Here is an 18,691-nt window from a genome sequence, read left to right on the forward strand (position 1 = left end):
TCCCAAAACTTAACTGTTCTGATATAATTATTATTTTCCATTTCTGACTTTTAATTTCTTTACCTATTTATCAAAACAAGATGTAATGTTTCCTTCATGATAACCGAAAGGACTTAACAGACTCTTGGTGAACACAGTATCAGTGAAAATCTTAATGAGTTATGAACCTGCTGAGCTGACCTAAACATGAGTTAAACAACTTCTAACTGCCTGTATACTAGTACAAACAAAGTCACTTACCCATATCAGTAACACAGACCCATAGAACTTTGCTGACAATATTGAAGATGATGTGATTCCGACTCTGTGAATTGCGTCGACCGAGAGAAGCAAAGGTTGGTCTCAGGAGGTGACAGCAGGTCCGCACTCCCTCCAAACGAACTTCCCGGTGTTCACTGCTCAGGTAATGGTCAGCCACGTGCCTCACAAACTGCATCAGTGATTGTCCTACAGAGAAAAAAAAGTTAATATACAAATCTTTATTAGACATCATGGGGAGAAACATAATATATCAACCCATATCGCAGACATCATGGGCCAATCACTTTAAATGTCTGTCACTGTGGAAGCTGAGGATTCATTTAGTATCATAATGTCATCATCGTTTTACGGCCACTTTCCATGCTTGCACGAGTTAGCCGTTCTATATATGTGTGGGTAATTCTTGGCATTCTGTTCCTCTCTAACTGTCCTACCCACCCACCCAGAGGTAAGCCAAGAATGACAGTAAAGACAGTAGCTAAAGAACTGATGAGAGAAGATGCAAGAGACTGCACAGTGTGGAGAGTTGACATTAGGAAATCACATTCTTAAACTTTACAAATAGAATGAGTGATGGTTATGTGGCTGCCTATGACCTTCTGGTTTACAAATATTTATTTATATATTTCATTTAACTTAGATTTTAAGAATATGAAGAGTTAATAACAGAAATGTAAACAATTGCTGGGGAATCAAATACCAAAACTTTAGGATCAGAACCATGAAAATTCTATATTAAAACTCTGGGACGCCAGAAGTAATTAGTTAGGTCATTTCTACTATTGTTCAACATGAGTGACGTGTGACTCACCTGTGCCCTCAAAGTCAAATGAGCCGAGAGTCCTGAGAGCCAGGACAATACTGGCTGTGTCGTGGTGATCGGGCGATGGCGGGAGTGGAGGGGCACCGTGTCGGTGTGGGGCAGACCGATGCATCAAGACCTGAGACAACATCCTCAGCAGTCCCTCGGCAATATCTCGCTGGTGGTGAAGAACATAACATAAGTGATACTGATCGACTTACGAATAAATTCAACCGGCATCACAAGACCTCAAATTATATGATAAACAAACCAAATACCAAAATATTCTATAAATGAAAACAAAATTAAGCCAAAAAAATGGAGGAGTGATCACAATATCCTGCTTCCTGGTAGACTCCAAGATCAAGACAACTTACTTCACCCAAAAAATTAACTAAAAAAAAAATAAAATCAATTAGTTCTTCCGAGACAACACTCAAACACACACACACGGTATTGTACCTTGAGTTGAGGAATTTCCGTGGCCAGTTCCTGAAGAGCGAGGGTCAAGGGAGGAGACAAACCCGTCGCCATCATGGGTTCAAGAAGTTCTTTCACATCGTTGCGCACGGCTCCCTCCACCCCCCGCGCCACCAGGCTCACACAGACATACACGGCCGGCTCTACCACGCGCTTCTTACTTGGTGTATCCTATTAGGGTTAAACTTGGGTGAATGCTACGAACAAGTAAACAATGAGAGTGTATGAACAAAAAAATAAAATAAAACATTGTAATATATAAAATCAATGTTCTTGAGGATTAAATCTATCTGGGAAAGAAGAAGAAGAAGAAAGAAAAGATGAACAGAAAGAAGAACAAGAAGGAAATAAAGAAAGAGAGAGAGAGAGAGAGAAAGAGGATCAGTTTTAGATACTGTATCCTGTATGGAGAACTCTTGGGCATTCATGATGATTATATTAGAAGTAAGAATTTAACAAGAGAACAGAGATTAAACAAGAGAACGGAGATTAAACCAGAGAACGGAGACCTCAACTACTGTATTCACTCATTAAGCCTGGGAGGTCGGAGAAGAAAAATATAATCCACTTCTCACAAAACAAAAAGAGAAACCTACATGCAACAGACATTCTTTCTCCATGTAAACTGTTAGATGGAGGTTTCACATCTAACAGACCCTCGGCATAATGGACTTTCCCTCTCAATATATCTAGTGTTTGTGATCTTCTTCTCACGTCAAGTCACGTTACTCACAAGACTCATATTCACCTTAGTGGGAAGCGATGCCTTGATGACTTCCATGATCTTTGGTAAGTACTTCTTGATGGCAGGACCTACAGCCACCGCCAGGAGGCCCAGAGTGACGAAGGCCGCGGGACGCTCCTTGTCTCGGCCCCTCAGGCACCCCAGCAGGTAGGTCATCGTCCCAGAGAGGTAACTGTTCCATGAGAAAAGTAACAGCCGGGTTAATGTATCTTCACACTACAATTACTTCTCGTTCTTTTAAGTTCAGAATTATTGTGACATTATTTACTGATATGTTCTTATAGTTAACAATGAGGTATTTTATTGTGAGGAAAAAGACTGTTAGTGAACTGTGTCATCAGGTTTAGTTACAGCCAAGTGATTCATATTATTTCTCTATGTCAGACTCATCAACAAATATGACAATTTTATTCAGAAAGAACAAATTCCAAATTACCTGAAAATAAATATAATTTAATTACATCAGATTTACTGGATTTTATTGAAAACAAAATTTTCATCTTACAGAAAAAGAAGAAGAAAATTTCATGCATCTAATTTGGACAAACGAGAAATATGAAGAACTGATCCTGAAATTCCATTTTATGACCGAGTGTAGGAAGAAAGACTCATGAAAATCCCAGGAAGAGTCTGAGGATCTGGAACTCTGTGAGCCTTAAACTAAGACAATCATGGCTACTGTGATGCTCAGCCAACCCTTTTGTAACACTTTAGCCCTTAAAACAACGTCTGAACACCAGAATCACCAATGGCAGCTGACAGGTGATAAGTAGTTAACACACAAAATTACGTGCAGCCAGAGACCAGGACTGCAGGACCATCCTCACCTCCAGCCAACCCCTGAGGAAACCCCAGGGTAGAAGAAGGAATCCGATGTCATTCTTTCCAGGTCTGGTCATAAGAATTTCTAGATGAATCCTTCCTTCATGACCTAACATCTGTATCAGAGGACTGCAGCCACAGGAAGGGAAACAACAAAAGATAATTTCTGAGTGCTGTATAATAATAACCGACTCATAAGAGAAGTTTGCCCTATAAAACATTAGAAATCGGGTAACAGGACTTACCATATCAACTCCCCCCCCCCCCACCACAAATCTCTCCAGTGTTATTGTGTAAATGTTGTGTGAACATACTCGTAACCAGTGTCCTGTCGATGCTCTGGGGCCACTTGTTTAAAAGTCCCATCACGGTCCACAACAAGGTTATAAAATTTTGAAAACTTGAACATGACACCACTTGTCTACCCCACTCCACATCAAATAAGATAAATGAGTCACGAAGAAAAACAAGACTTCTTAAACCAAAAAGAAACTATTTATGTAATCTTCCCTTAGATCTGTTTCTGTATCAAGATCTCATGAAGGAGAAACAAAAGTCCGACTCAATCTGTTCTGATTAATGAAAATATATCCACCTCTACTGAATCCTCCTCATGTACTGGGGACAAAAAACTGGAAATTGGTGATTATCCAATTCAGATAATAATGAAAATGAGATCCTTTGGTTACATAGTTAGGGATGAAGGGTAAGCAGGTCGGAGGGCCAGGGGAAGGCAGAGACTGAGATGAATGAATGAAATTAAAAGCATAGTCCCCAGAGAGATGCAAAATCTGGGAGGATTGGTAAAAGAAACCCAAAAACATTTAGAGTGGAGGACTGTGGTTGCCAACCCCCAGACATGATGATGGAGCTTCAATTGCTTCATTGACATTCATCCAACATACAAGACAAATACACCAACAGCGAAACTCCCAAGGAAAGAATGAAAGATCCAACACCCACTTGGATAACATCACCATATTCCTCATCAAATCATCTGCCTTTCTATTAAGTGTCTCAGAATGTATGATGTTGTGAGTAACAGGAGAGCTCTCAAGTGGAAACTCCTCTTCTTAATACATGTAGCTGCTAACATATTGACAATAAATAATGTGTTACTTCTGCCTAGAACTTACCTCCATGTAACTTTTTAAAGGCTAAAATTGCTACAGGAAGGTTGGTTGATTAGGTCCAAACTGTCATAGTTTTAGATTCTCTGGGTTCCTGTCTCACAGATCTTGGCAGGCATATACAAGAGTCAGTCTTGAAATTCTTTAAGTCATAAAAAAATTGATAGTTTCTACAACCTTCTCTCTTTAAAGACAACTGTCAACACTTGCATGAGTAAAAAACAAATGTCAATGAAACTTAAAATGAATAATAAGAAAAGCAGAGCTGTCAAAGTTGTTGTATCTTGGCTGCTAAACATGACACATAAAAATGCAACGTGACGATCAGAGGAACAAGAATAAAAGCTACTACAAAAATACTGATCAGGCTTATAAATACCAGTACTGTCCATCCTGTTAATAAATCAGTATCAGTACAATAAACTTATAATAAAAACAAGATCCCTTAAAAGTGGAAAATGGTCCTGCCCTAAAAAGCACTTCATGTATAAGCCACAGAAAAAGACTACTGTGTTATGGTATTAACCCCTTCTGTACTGCACACCAACACACACTGGTAGTAATGTACTGTTGGGTGCAGTAAGGTTGTCCAGTAAAGAAGGGGTTAATACACAAGTTATCATGGTACAGGTACAGCAAATGAATACATAAAAGCTCAAATATAATAAATCAACAAAGAGGGAATAGTCTTCCATCAAAATATATGTGGGCAGTTAGGCAACACTATCCAAATGAGCAGAGAGGTATGAGGGAAGGCAGACATCAAGGTTGCAAGTGTCACAGGCTGGGACCTCAGTCCACATAGATTACAACACCTCACCATTAGGATCAGGACCCGTTACAAATTTACCTAATTCCTAATGGATAACTTGGGTTAGGTTTAGGTTAGTGCCTATTAGGACTGAGGGCCATCTGACCAGCCACAAACAACTGATTTCCAAAATTAATGCTTAACTCTACACTCATGCCTCACACACTAAAACTGTATTGTACTTTCCTTATCATTCTCACATCACGTCATTAACAGTGACACTTGAAAAGAACAATACTGTACAGTATAAAAAAATTAAATGTGACTGGCTGAGCCTGACACATCTAGTTATGTGCTCTCAAATATTTTGGTACATGCAGAGTGGTTGGGTTAAGTTACTCTTCATGCTATTAATATGCATACAATGTACTGTATTAGGATCACTTTCAATTATAATTAGGTTACATTATATATGACAGGGAGTGTTACACGTTTTAGAATTGAATGAGAGATGCTTTAGTACTGAAACAGAGTAATTTATATTACTAAAAAAATTAAGAATAAATTCAAACCAAGGAAAGGTAATTTGGGAGAAAAGTTTTTTCAAAAATATTGTTAATGTCATAACAGACAGAGTGTGTCCTGTGTAGGGGCAGTAACACACCAGCTCCAAAGATTTAATAAAAGGAAAATAACAAGACCTTGTGTATGTTTACCGGTACAGTGCAGTACAGTAGTTATGTGAAACAGAAATAACAACACTTAATACATATGATGCAAGATAAACAAAGTTAAGATCAAAACAGTACTCCTAAAATATTAATACTTGGCACCTCATAACCTGAATAAAAAATACTTTTTTAATTATTGATAATTTAAAACTTTTTAACTGTCAAAATTTATCTTTTCTCAACCTGATGCCAAAATACCCACAGAAAGTCCATAAGAGTGAACACACATGACACTGTTTACAAGACATACTTAAATAGGCAGTGCTCCTCTCTCAGTGAAAACCCAGAGTGCCAGGTATAGAGTTTGGGTTACCTTTGACGTAGATTTTCTTCATTATTTTCCCTGAATTTTAAGTCTTTATGTAAAGCAAAAATTAGAGAGGACTCATGTATATGGTATTAATTCATAAGTATACAATAACACCACGAGCTACTGCTGCAGTTTAAGAACACTTACTTATTTCCACTCACACATCATTAGTCTACATTAACACACTGTACATTCAATACTGTACTACAATATCTCTACTATTTACTTCAATAAATAATCATCTTAACCCCCACCAGGCGTTTCAAGTTAAATATGGTCGGTTTAATTCCCGAAAGTGACCGCAGAGTCCACCAATCAACGCTCCCTGACCCAGCAATGAAACACAGGTCTCTCATATAAGCATTAAACTTCATCTCTGATCCATAAGCAAAACATTTACTTTTTTCTTTTATATTCCTACAAGCTCTTTCCTGGTGCAACAAGAGGTGGGTAAAACAAAGATCAACAGACTCTCACGACTATAACTCACACATCAACAGCAGTCGTCTAACCCCAAAACCAACTTATGTCACACAAAATATGAAATACTTAAAAAAGAAAAAAGAAAAAAGGTTATGTTTAAAAGAGCTGTAATATACAGTCTATATGCACAGAAAAAAAGGTGATAGTAGAACAAGGAAGTAAAGTTGGGCTGATCATACAACATTTGCTCCATTATTAGTGAATAACTTCAGACAGTGTTTTCCAAACTACAGTACAGTATAAGGCACACTACCCTGGGGACTAGTACCAGTGTCTGGTAATGGGGGGAGGAGAGATGTTTTTTTAAAAAGTGAACTATAGTATTTGAACAGGTCAACACAAGGTCTTCAAACCCTTATTCTGGCCCAGAATAACAAAGTGAATAAATTTATGAGAAAACTACAATTATGAACAAGAAATTTAGAAAATAATTTTTTTTTTACTTATTCCCTTCAGCAAAAAAATGTCTTGAGAACAATAAAATGGAAGTTAACAATGAACGCTTTACAGCCACAGTTTTTATTTCATTATGAGGACACAGATGTCTGAAACATTAAAGGATAATAAATCCATCTGCTGCTCCACTGCCTTGTGTTGACAACTGTTGAACCAGAACAACTAGTGATGGTCTGTAACAACAGTTAGTTGATCCTGAAAATATATACAAGTTTTAACTCCATCTCAAAAAGGATCTTCCCAACAAGGACATCAACAATTTCCACCCTTAGTGTCTCCACAGTTCAGAGAATAGGATTGTCTGCAGCTATTTTTATTAAGACAAAGTACTGTACTGTGCTGTGCTGGTCTCAGAAGATAATATAGTGATATCTGTGAGTCACTACTTTATCACTCAACAAACTTTGTGTTACAGTTAACACATCACTTTAACTGAAGCAGGTGATTACTTAATTTAATTTTCTTTTATAAAAATATACAAGTACATGTATCCTCGATAACTGCAGGGGGTTAGGTTCCAGAAAACTACCGTGATAAGCAAAACCGTGCATATCAAACCACATAACTTAGGGGAAAAATTAGTTTTGTCCCACAACCCCAAAGATCCATCCCTAACTAATCAAAATATACCCCCATAAATGTGTACGTATACTAAAAGATATAATACTACTGTAATAACATATCTTTACTGATTAATGAATAGCAATCAAACAATGTACAGTACTGAACAATATTGTATCATGAATGGCAGTCAGAGTAGAATGAGTGCAAGGGGCAGTATCGGTGAGACACAGGGAGTGGGAGACATTGGATATTGTGTTAATCTGCTCTGGCTAAAGCAAATCCATCTTTGAAATTATGATTTAGGTGATGATAACAGAGGTAGTGGTGATGGTGGTGGGGGAGGGGGGAGATTGTGTTAAGTGGTGAGGAGATGATGCATCAATCGGTTTGTTTGGTAACACTGGCTGCAGCACTGCCAGACACAGCTGAACAGCTGATGTCTACCCACAAAACTGAGTGGAAGTATAAATGATCAACGTCATATTCCTTCCACATTACGTTACATAAATTTTAAATTATGGAGATAGAAAGGTGGGGGTGATAAGAGAGGTGGAGTGGAAGGGAGTGGCAACACACAGTGAGTGTGTTGCCAAGCACATGCTTATCCTTGTTGGGAACATGGCATCAGTAAACCAGATAATGCACGTCTTTGTCGCTTGGTTGGATCAGAACCCTTAACACTGTTCACAGGTGCCATGGTGGAGGGTTGAACAGGTGCCATGGTGGAAGGTAAGTAAAAGCTACAAAAATTGCACCAAAAACAAGCACGGAGCAGGAAACCGTCTTCAAAGACCAACCAAAACAGTGCGGGGAAACAAATGCCGTCAGTACGAGCCGTACTGCCATCTCCTGGCAGTCACTGCTACCGCTGACTCTCACGAACTCGCTGCTGTCCCATAACAATTCCCCATAACCCAGATCAATCAGAGATAAGCATACACATGGTCCCAATTGAGGATACCGTCATAAGGCAGTTCAGCCATTATTGGGTCCTGTGATTATCGAGGATATATGTATAACAAATTGATGTCTTGTTGATATAAAAACTAATATACAATGTGAAAGGAGGCGGGGCATGGAGTAACAGATACTTTGTTGAGGTAGAGAAGGGGGGGGGGGGGGGGAGGGACACTGCTATTTATAGTTTGGAAAACACTTAAAGGCATCTGCTACCTCTTACCTGTTGGTTCTCAGCCTTTACAATATATTTATAAAGTGATTCTGCCACTGGAGTACAACATTACAATTTCAATACAACAGCATCTACTATTTCATTCTAAAACTCAAATCAAGACAATACTAATTAGTAATCATTTCTCTTATTTGATGTACTGTATAGTGAAAATATGAACTTTACAACTGTGATTTGAAATTAATCCTTTTGTATATTTTTTGTAAACAAAATTTGTTCAATGAAGCTTCAATAAAACAGCTCCAAAAAGTTATCAAATAAATCTGTGAGTGGATGAGGCACGTCCTCCGTCTGCATTACCTGCGCCAATTGTACCGTAATATACACAGGTTGCCGGCACAAGGTGTGCTTGAAAAGAGATTTACATTGTTCTAGCAAACGGGGGAAAAACTTCCATTCAGATACAGTGGCAAAGCTGTTAAAAATACTGTAATCTCTAAACATCCAATAGTGTCTATTTGCCTTAGTCAATGGTTGCTGTGGCAGTCTAGAATATTACAATAATCTTAGTGGGTTAACATACATAGTACTGTATGAGTAACTACCAGCACAAAAATAGTACAGTATATGAACACAATACCAGAGATGTAGGTTTACATAAATAACTTAAGTAGATCAGAGCAAAGACATTTCAGTAAGTCATAGATACATTGTGGAGTCAAAGAGGAGGCAAAGACATACTGTACATACATCAAGACTAAAAATATAAATATATATCATCTATAACACACATGAGAATAGAATTAAAAGTGGGGAGAAACTGCCACCTGCCTACTTTACCAACTTACATAGAATTGTATCTGAAACCTCAAGCAATTCAATATTAGAACTTAAGTGTTATGAAATACATATACCGGATTCTATCTGACCTCATATAATTATCTTATGAAACACTATGAGACCTTTCGATTTTTTTCTAAAAGTTACAAATGGTCTTGTTCGTGCTCCCACTCTCGACAATATCTCTGGTGACTAGCGAGTGATCTCCCCTTGTTCCTCCCTTCATCTTATTTTTTTACAATTATAAGAAACCTCATCAATTATAATAACATTCTTACTGTCATAATTAGGAGTAAGTGGAGAAAATAGAAAGGTATTGTCTGGCAGAGTAAAAATCTAAGCGGTACACTCGCTCCAAAATGTATCTTTGTGGAAGGTCCGATGAATTTCAGAATGAACACCGTGACTACCGTTGTCTCGGTAGGGTTGTCACAATCCTTCGTCAGTTGTGTCGTGTTGTCTTACACAAAATCGTACAGATACTTTTTGGAGAGAAGTGTACCTCAATCAGAAGGTCATTTCCAGATTTTCAAATTTACCTGTACAGTACACCTGTCTGCTAAATACACGAAGCAACATGTATTACAATCAGTTAACATGTGGTGTATATGTTTTAAGGTATTAATTATAAGAGATATGAGGAGGACAATTAGTGAAGGAGAGACTTAGTTAAATGGAATGCCTTTAACCCTCACAAACATAATGTCTCTAAACCACATAATTTTACTTGGGTTTTTTCTTTAACTCTGCCCATTGGTAACTATTCCAAAATAATCTTATGACAATGTGTACAGTATATATATATCTATTCAGTATTAGTTTAATTTTATTGAATTAAAACAAAACTGGTGAAGATAAATCAACCATGAAACTTACTTCTGTGAAAACTTTTCCTTGTTAAGTGCAGCCAGTCGAGGCAGGATCTGTAGGAGGGCACTCTGAATGATGGTGTTCCTACTGTTCCTCTGGTTCAGGACCTGAAGAAGGGACACAAATGAGAACAGAGAGACATTATATTCCATACACCATGATACAGAGGAGATGCTTCAAGCTGCATGAGAAAAAGGGGATGTGTGAAGGAAAGGTCCTGCCATAAACAATAATTAGAGTACTGATTTATTTCATGGTCTCTTATTGTGTTAGATTTATGTGTATAGTCTAGTTAATATCTACTGTAATTAAGCCAAACTACTGTGTAAATGAAGTTGGACACACACACACATGCTGTTGCTACCATTCCATGAAGCAGTGAAAAACCCAAAGAAATATGGTTGATTAATATTTAGACTCTAACAATGTCTGAAGCTTCACATCTAATAAACTTGGAAAACTAACAATGGGAAAAAAGTGTGGCAAACCTCCACTCCCTCCACAGCCTTACTTGGGTACTGATGTCATCATACTTCTCAAGGATGAGCTCTCGACACGTTCGACTTTCACACGGATGGTCCAGAATGGTAGTTTCTGTTCCTCTGTAACCCAAGGGTGAAGAACTTTATCAATAACACCCAAAAATAAATAGTCCTAAATAACTTCATATATTTCGTTACTAATTAATTCAAGTTGAGACTGATTAAATTCCCATCTCACTGAAGTGGTTGGGAAGACAGAAGGTGAGGACCCAAGACAACCAATCACAATGTGGCTCCTCACACATTAATTCACAAGTTCCTCTGCAGCCTTTGCCTCTTGGCCCCACACATAAATTAACTTCAATGACGTAACAAAAATCCCTTCACTCATTTGTCTGATACTGCCTTTTAATCTCAGCTTGTGACCCTTGTACTTGAAAACTTAAATCATCTATCCAGCCAATCATCAAATCAATATCTCTAAAACTTTCACCAAAATCATCCTTCTTTCTTAGCCAAAATACAACCAGTCCTAAGCGGTCTAATAATATAATTCAATCCATCTTCGGGAATAAATACTCGCACACAGAATGTAAATTCCCCTCTATCTGCTAGGATTAAAAGCCTGCTGCGCTGTCTCACTCCACCCGACGTAAAAGAACACACACACGATTTGACTATTTTACTTAGAATATAAAAATCAACCAAGAGGAGGAGAGGAGGAGCAAGATAACTCAACCAAAAGAGGAGGACAAACTTACCCTATGGTTGTGTTAGAATGTGAGGGCAGGGTGGAGAGAAGATCATGGGGTGTGTGAGATGACGAGGGCAGCGACCCCTGACCACGAAGACGCCTCACTACAGATGACACGCCGTCCTGGGTAATACAGCAAGATACAAAACCGCCCGATGTCATTTCCTTCATAAGGATTGATTGACTGATTGTGGTAATTGCTTCCACGGCGACACAACAGCTTAGGTCATGCATCGCCGAATTAAAAGAAAAGCTTAATAGACTAATATCAAACAATAAAAGGTAAATAACGTAAGTAACAAATAAGAGAACTTTCGTAAAAACCATTTGAACGTTAATAGATAAATCTCAAAGCTTATCTGTCATAAGGACCTCGTTATTCAGGGTCTCCAGTATATATCAAGGTGAAGTTCCCAGAGTTCAGGATACAGGAGGTAAGGGATAAAGGGATCCACAAGATGAACTAAATTACTAGACAGATGAGACAAACTAACTCTAACTATGAAGTAAATACAAAAACCACATTAGTTACTTTTCACCACTAGATAAATAAAGATTCTAAACCAAAACAATGTCAACTAACTCACAAGTCACTTGAACTACTGTAGTTAATTTGGACGGGAATCACCACTATCACGCACAGGACACACTGCTGACACGTGGGTGGATAAGAGCAAGTACAGAGAGGATTTAACAGACACACACTTTTTTCGGAGCAGGCGTTTGGTAGTGAGTGAGGTGCCGCAGCTGTTTGACGAGTCTCTCCCATTCGTTGTTGCTGCAGCGGAGTAGTTCGTTCAAGACCAACAGGGAGCCGTGGATTCGGTCATCTCGAGTGAGGCTGCGATCTTTGTTATTGCCAGAGTCCTCAAAGCCTGCCCAGACCTCGGTTAAACACTGCTTATACCTGAGACAATACATACATGAGGTTAATGCACAAGATTACAGTCACAATGAAAAATTATGAAGAATAAATATCAAATCGAAGTTGTAAAATATTAAATTATATAACATACAAACCTAAAAGAGAGACAATATGAATAAAATAAATCTACAAAATATTGGAGCATTGTTTCACACCAACATGTAGAATATTATACAGCTACACAAAGCTGCTCTGGCAACACACACACACACCTACCACATTGTTTGTTGCATTTCTTTAGTCTCTCTCTGTGTGGTGATGGTGAGGGCCACCCGTAGCGCTGCCACAGCATTTTCTCTGATGGCTGGCTTGGGGTCTCGTACTGCGTGAAAAATGACATCCAGGAACTGCTGAACTTGCTGGAAGAAGTAGGTAGGTACCGACAGTGCTAATTCCCGGAGCACCAATACCTGTGTGGTGGGTAGTGGTAAGTAAAAGATGGTACAGTAAAGCCACCCTTACTGATTACCTCCCACCCTCACTCTCTGCCTACCACCCCTCACTAACTGCCTACCACCCCTCACTAACTGCCTACCACCCCTCACTAACAATTCTCCCACCCTGCCCACCCCCCTCACTATCACCCACCACCCCTCACACCCACCATATGTGAACCGGTACTTACACCAATTTTCCTTGCGAGGATACGTTGGAAGCCTCATGTTAACTCTACCCAAGTCACCAGCACATTTGATCCCATGTGGTCATAATACAAGTACAGCAGTAACACCTATGGGACCCCACTTACGTTTTTCTCACTATTTTAATTTTTAGCTTTTTGTGAAATATTTCCTCTCGAATCAAAACACAACAGCAAACTCGACACAGAGGCTTACCGCTGCGTGTCTTCTTCCCTCATTGCGATCCGCCTGCAGCCACTCGAACGACCTCTTGACCAGATCTTCGACGTATTCTGCCGTAAACGTTCCAGAGGCTAGAGCAAGGCGGCCAACGGCTTTTGCGGTCAGTTCCATCACTCCCGTATCTGGGCTGCGATTAACAGAAGGAGAAGCATCAACGCACCGTGGACGGGAACAAGGAGACACACATAAAGGTCGTGGGAATGAGAGAGGAGAATGAGTGACAGGATGGTTAGGTAGTCTGTGGGTCCAGTTATAGCCACAGACTCAAGAGACATACACAGACTCAAGAGACATACACAGACTCAAGAGACATACACAGACTCAAGAGACATACACAGACTCAAGAGACATACACAGACTCAAGAGACATACACAGACTCAAGAGACATACACATTAAGCTTCACAGAAAATGAGTTATTTAATACATTAGGTAATAAAATATAATAAAAATACATTATCATCCCCATTTTTCCTACTTAATATAATATCCTATTGACCCCAAGTTGCTAAAATATATATACTAATCTTTATTTTTTCACCCCAATGTACTGCTTATTACTATTGACTCCAAGTTACTATAAACACTCCTGTACTGTAGAAGGTTTGAGAAATTCGTAGCTACAGCATTTCTCACTTAAGACTGATCTTGTTATTACCATGAATTAGACCTCAGTATAATGGAGTGTTCCAACGTTATCAGGACTAGTGTATACACCGTACCTGTTCACGAGGTTCTTCAGGTAGTTAGCAAAGCGGCTGATGCGTAGTCCAGTCTGGCCGATGTCGACGTCCACCAGGCTCACTGCAACCATTTGTACAGAGTAGTGAGTCGTTCATAACAATAAGTGACAAAAAAACGCACCGACAAAATAAACACAAAGACCAATGACTTAAAACCTGATGCATCCATACAGATCTGAGGACACATCACTACCCTGTAATGTGAAGACCAAGAGAGAGGAAAAGTTTTTAACCCCATGAGTACACGTCGTCATGCTCGGGGGGAGAAGTCATAACATTCGAAGGATTAAGAGGTCTTTAACTTTGAGAGAGGTTAAGCCACTGTACTAAGGGGGGTTAAGCCACTATAAAAGAAAGAGAGAGAGAGAGAGAGAGACAGAGAGAGAATCATTCCAACTAATCTCACATTATGAACCTGAAAAATATCTCACTTATCGCGTAAATGCCGCCTTTCTTCTCGTTGATGTCGTTGGAGGAGACCATCTCGAAGATGTGGTGGTTGAACTCATCCAGGAAAGACACCAGCTCATCCAAGGACACCTGTCAAAAGTAACACCCCAATCCCCCCCCAAAAAAAACATTAGCTAACCATTTTACGCTCAAGATCCAAAACTACAAAACCTAGCTTCTCGTTATTTTATTTCCAGCTTTAAAGATTCTTACCTTCTCTCTTCAAGGAAACACAAACATTAATGAGGCAGTAAACTCACCTTGTCCATTGAACTATGAAATGTAAACTCAAAATCCCACCTTCACTGACGCCACCTAAACATCACATGACACGCTGTGCTATACAAACACTTCATCACCTCACTACCAAGACTCATCACTCAAAGTCCAGTTTATATTTCATGATTCGCACAAGAAAATACTGAATCTTTTCCTTCTTGTTTAAATCATTACATTGAATATAATCACCAAATTTTGTTCCCTCAAAGACTTTTTTTTTGTTACTTCCTTGTAATTTCTACTCTGGTGATTTCTTAGTACTGTACACTTCAATAAGAGAGATATTATTTTACACCAAATTGATCATGGATTTTTAATACATGTTTTAAGTATACAGAAGCAATGTAATCAAGAAGCAATGTAATCAAGAACCAATGTAATCAGATATCATACTATATTATCGTGCATTATTCACTTTAATAGTTTCTCGGACTCTGGAAAAATAAACCTAAAACGACTTAAACAAAACATCAATAGCAGAGGACTCAAGGGACGCACCTCTCTCAGCTCGGTGGTAACGTAGCGCTGGAGGTCACAGGCGGCCTTCACCCTCGTCTCCTCCTGCCGAGACTTGAGCCCCACCACAAACTGAGTCATCTTAATGTTACTCATCTTGACTGTCTTCTTCCCCTTCCTTCACTCACAACCTAGAAACATAAACATTTCCTCATGATATATAATGTTCCTGGTTGGGATACATTCCTTCACACTATACAATTCCCAAAACGTCATATCTGATCATTTCGTCAATTATACGGTACATTACGTAAAAAAATCTCACCTACCCCACTTGTCCACAGTCCTAAGTGGTGTTAGCACTGTAACCAACTCACTAGCTTACCTGCCACTCATGGAACAGCAAGTATATAGTTGCTTCAGTAAATTAATTCTTATAAACTATCATGTGATTAAACCAGCAGCTTGAGGACATTTAATGCTTCTTCCCTCATGATAAAGACAAAAAGCTGAGAAGGAAATTCTTTTTTTAACATTATCATTTAAAAAATAAAATCAAGAGCTCCAATAATGACAATGCTCCTTTATTTACACCCGACACACCTGGAATATATCATCAGCTCTTCCATACACAGGTGTTGGGTCGTTAACCAGCTACCTAACACAATATAAAGTAAATCAGGTGGAAGAAAAGTAGTTTAAGTATTCAAATATTGTCCCAAGTTTTTCTGGTGCCACTATAGGGTGAAGTCTACCTGGGACCTGACCTGACCTAACCTAACCTGACCTGACCTGACCTGACCTAACCTAACCGATTCCCTGGATGACTAAAACTAATATACATAAAATAAAAATAAACCCACATCGTAAAACAGTGGTTAATATCCACACTAACCTAACCTAACCACCCTAACACTAACCACCCTAACACTAACCTAACCTAACCACCCTAACACTAACCTAACCTAACCTCATCCCCAGCACATTTCACAGCTATAAATTAAGACAATTAATCTTTCTCTAAAATTAAAATATATTTTAAAAAATACATCAAACATGCTAAAAAAATTCCCTGAGTTTTGGCAATCAGTTATTAATAAATTTTAGTTTACAAAATAAAATACACGAGAATACAAGCTACCATAATCCACCCCAGCCCTAAGTCGTGAGTCACTGTTATTTAAGCCTTTATCTCCCATTTTAACAATTATCACTTACTTCCTGAGATCAAATTACACTGTCGTGGCCATAATGCTTCACATCTTCTGGGTAAATTAGCTCCAGTTATCTCACACAACGCCCAATAAGTGATTAAAAGATATATAGGTAAGGTAGGTGAGGCTCTCTGCTGTGGAGGTTTGTTATGAAGACGTGAGAGTGGAGAGATGCGTAGTAGAGCCGTTCGTGTAGTGACCGACAAGAATCCGGATTAATAAACAGATTACTAAAACTTACATCAACGAACGCACCTAATAACTGAAATTAATAATAATGATAATAATACTAAATAATAATAATAATAATGATAATAATACTAAATAATAATAATAATAATGATAATAGTAATAATAATAAGAAAAAGAAGAACGGAGAGATGCATAGCAGAGCCGTTCGTGTAGTGACCTGACTCAAGCTGGATTCTTCTACTCGGATTATTATAATTTACATCCACGAACCTATAAAAATTTAAATACATACATACATCTTTTGATAGCCAATCGTTTAAGTGATTGATCTATAGATGATTCTTTAAATAGTTTCTACCACATACATTTTGTTTTCAGTTCAATAGACATAGATGTTCATATTCTTTGTTATTATTATTATTGCCGTGTTGTTATTATTACAGTATTATTACTATTATTATTATTATTATTTTATTTTTGTTTTGTAATTTTTTTTCATTTTACTTCTCTGAATTATTATTATTATTATTATTATTATTATTATTATTATTATATTTTCGCCCCCCAGGCCCCGATGTGGGTCAGTGACCTGTGCCCGGGTGGGCTAATCCCCGTTAAAAAACAAAAGTCAATTTATCTAAGAATATGACAAGAAGAAAGTAAATAATTATAAGTAGGTTATCAAGAAGTACGGCTCCCAAGATAATGAACTCTAGGCTGCCATGATAATCAGTTCAGCTGTTGTGTCCACACACCAACAATAACCTACCTTAGGAAGAATTATTGTACTTTCTTTGATATTTAGCTAGGGACTCACCTATAGTACAGTACAGTACGTGCTGAATGACCTTAGTTACTGAAACACAGAAACAACAACACAAATAAAGTAATTCACGCTGAATATTTTCCGACTGATTATGACCAGAACAAAAAGAAATTCACCTGCCTTAGTAAAAGCACTTGTGCCCCCCTGTGAGGTTGTTGCTGTTATTCCCTTTATATATATATGTATGTGTGTGTGTGTGTGTGTGAGAGCCCTTAACGGCAGTAATACAGGGTGGTAAAGCTTCTTCAAGACCAGACTCCACAGGTGTTAACTGTGGTGGGTGGAACACCTAGGGAGGAGTTATCAGCCTCGCCACACCCCCAGGGGAATAGGGGGTGGGGGTCATTATTCTGCTGTGCAAATCTACTGTACATTATTTACAGTTCTGTGGATGAGGAATGCATTTTACCTTATTTACCTAATGGTCACCCAAACTAGAGGCAGCCGTGCCAAGGGAAGGAAGTCATGTATGGGATCCCTCCATTATTCTTGATAGCCCAATACTGTTCTTGATTCCACAGCTTGATCGCTGTTCTGTATTTCTACCATTCTCTGTGTGAGGAACTATTTCCTTATATTAGTCCTACATCACCTACATGTCATCTTAGCGAGGTCTACTTACATCCCCTTGTGTTGTTGGTGAGTGACAGCACAAAAAAATTGGTCTGGGTTCATGTGTTCTTACGTGTAGGATAGATGTTGCAGGTGTCCCTCAAGGGCATCTGTCAACACAAGCATCAATTTAAGAGACAATACAAACACACTGTTCAATAAATTACTCAATAGTGTCGGGAGAAAACTTGTGTGATTAATATTAAGCTTCATTTGCCCTCAGAGATAATGGTTAAAGGCCGTCGACCACAGTTTTCACTTCGTCGTCATTACTGTACTATAATTCTTAAAGATTATATGTGAGTATGTCAGTGTTACTCGACTTGTATACTGGCCTACACTGATGTGGATGTTGAAATGTGTCCACTGTTTATCTCTTTAGGTCAAAGTGATAAACATAACACAGGATATACCTTCCATTATCTAGAAACACGCTTAACCACCAAACACGCCAAACCACCAAACACGCCAAACCAGTTGTAAACTTGTATGGCGACTTTACAGAATAAACATTATTAT

The 18,691-nt window shown here is 38.5% G+C and overlaps 1 protein-coding gene across 1 annotated transcript in view; it reads right to left on the reverse strand.

The window, feature by feature from the left end:
• LOC121869067 (serine/threonine-protein kinase mTOR-like) overlaps positions 1 to 16,717 on the reverse strand; it is a 35,460-nt gene extending 18,743 nt beyond the window's left edge. The window contains exons 1-14 of the mRNA XM_042370193.1: positions 16,547 to 16,717; positions 15,371 to 15,519; positions 14,575 to 14,683; positions 14,123 to 14,204; positions 13,375 to 13,528; positions 12,755 to 12,948; positions 12,319 to 12,520; positions 11,621 to 11,736; positions 10,889 to 10,979; positions 10,384 to 10,484; positions 2,292 to 2,460; positions 1,526 to 1,714; positions 1,073 to 1,241; positions 241 to 447 (exon numbers count right to left, since the gene is read on the reverse strand). Of these exons, the coding sequence (XP_042226127.1) occupies positions 241 to 447; positions 1,073 to 1,241; positions 1,526 to 1,714; positions 2,292 to 2,460; positions 10,384 to 10,484; positions 10,889 to 10,979; positions 11,621 to 11,736; positions 12,319 to 12,520; positions 12,755 to 12,948; positions 13,375 to 13,528; positions 14,123 to 14,204; positions 14,575 to 14,683; positions 15,371 to 15,484 (1,897 nt within the window). The 5' untranslated portion in view covers positions 15,485 to 15,519; positions 16,547 to 16,717. The remainder of the gene's footprint in view (positions 1 to 240; positions 448 to 1,072; positions 1,242 to 1,525; positions 1,715 to 2,291; positions 2,461 to 10,383; positions 10,485 to 10,888; positions 10,980 to 11,620; positions 11,737 to 12,318; positions 12,521 to 12,754; positions 12,949 to 13,374; positions 13,529 to 14,122; positions 14,205 to 14,574; positions 14,684 to 15,370; positions 15,520 to 16,546) is intronic.
• Between the last annotated feature and the right edge of the window lie 1,974 nt (positions 16,718 to 18,691).

Source organism: Homarus americanus, unplaced genomic scaffold (genome assembly GCF_018991925.1).
Source record: "Homarus americanus isolate GMGI-L3 unplaced genomic scaffold, GMGI_Hamer_2.0 scaffold24694, whole genome shotgun sequence".
In the NCBI taxonomy this organism is placed as follows: domain Eukaryota; kingdom Metazoa; phylum Arthropoda; class Malacostraca; order Decapoda; family Nephropidae; genus Homarus; species Homarus americanus.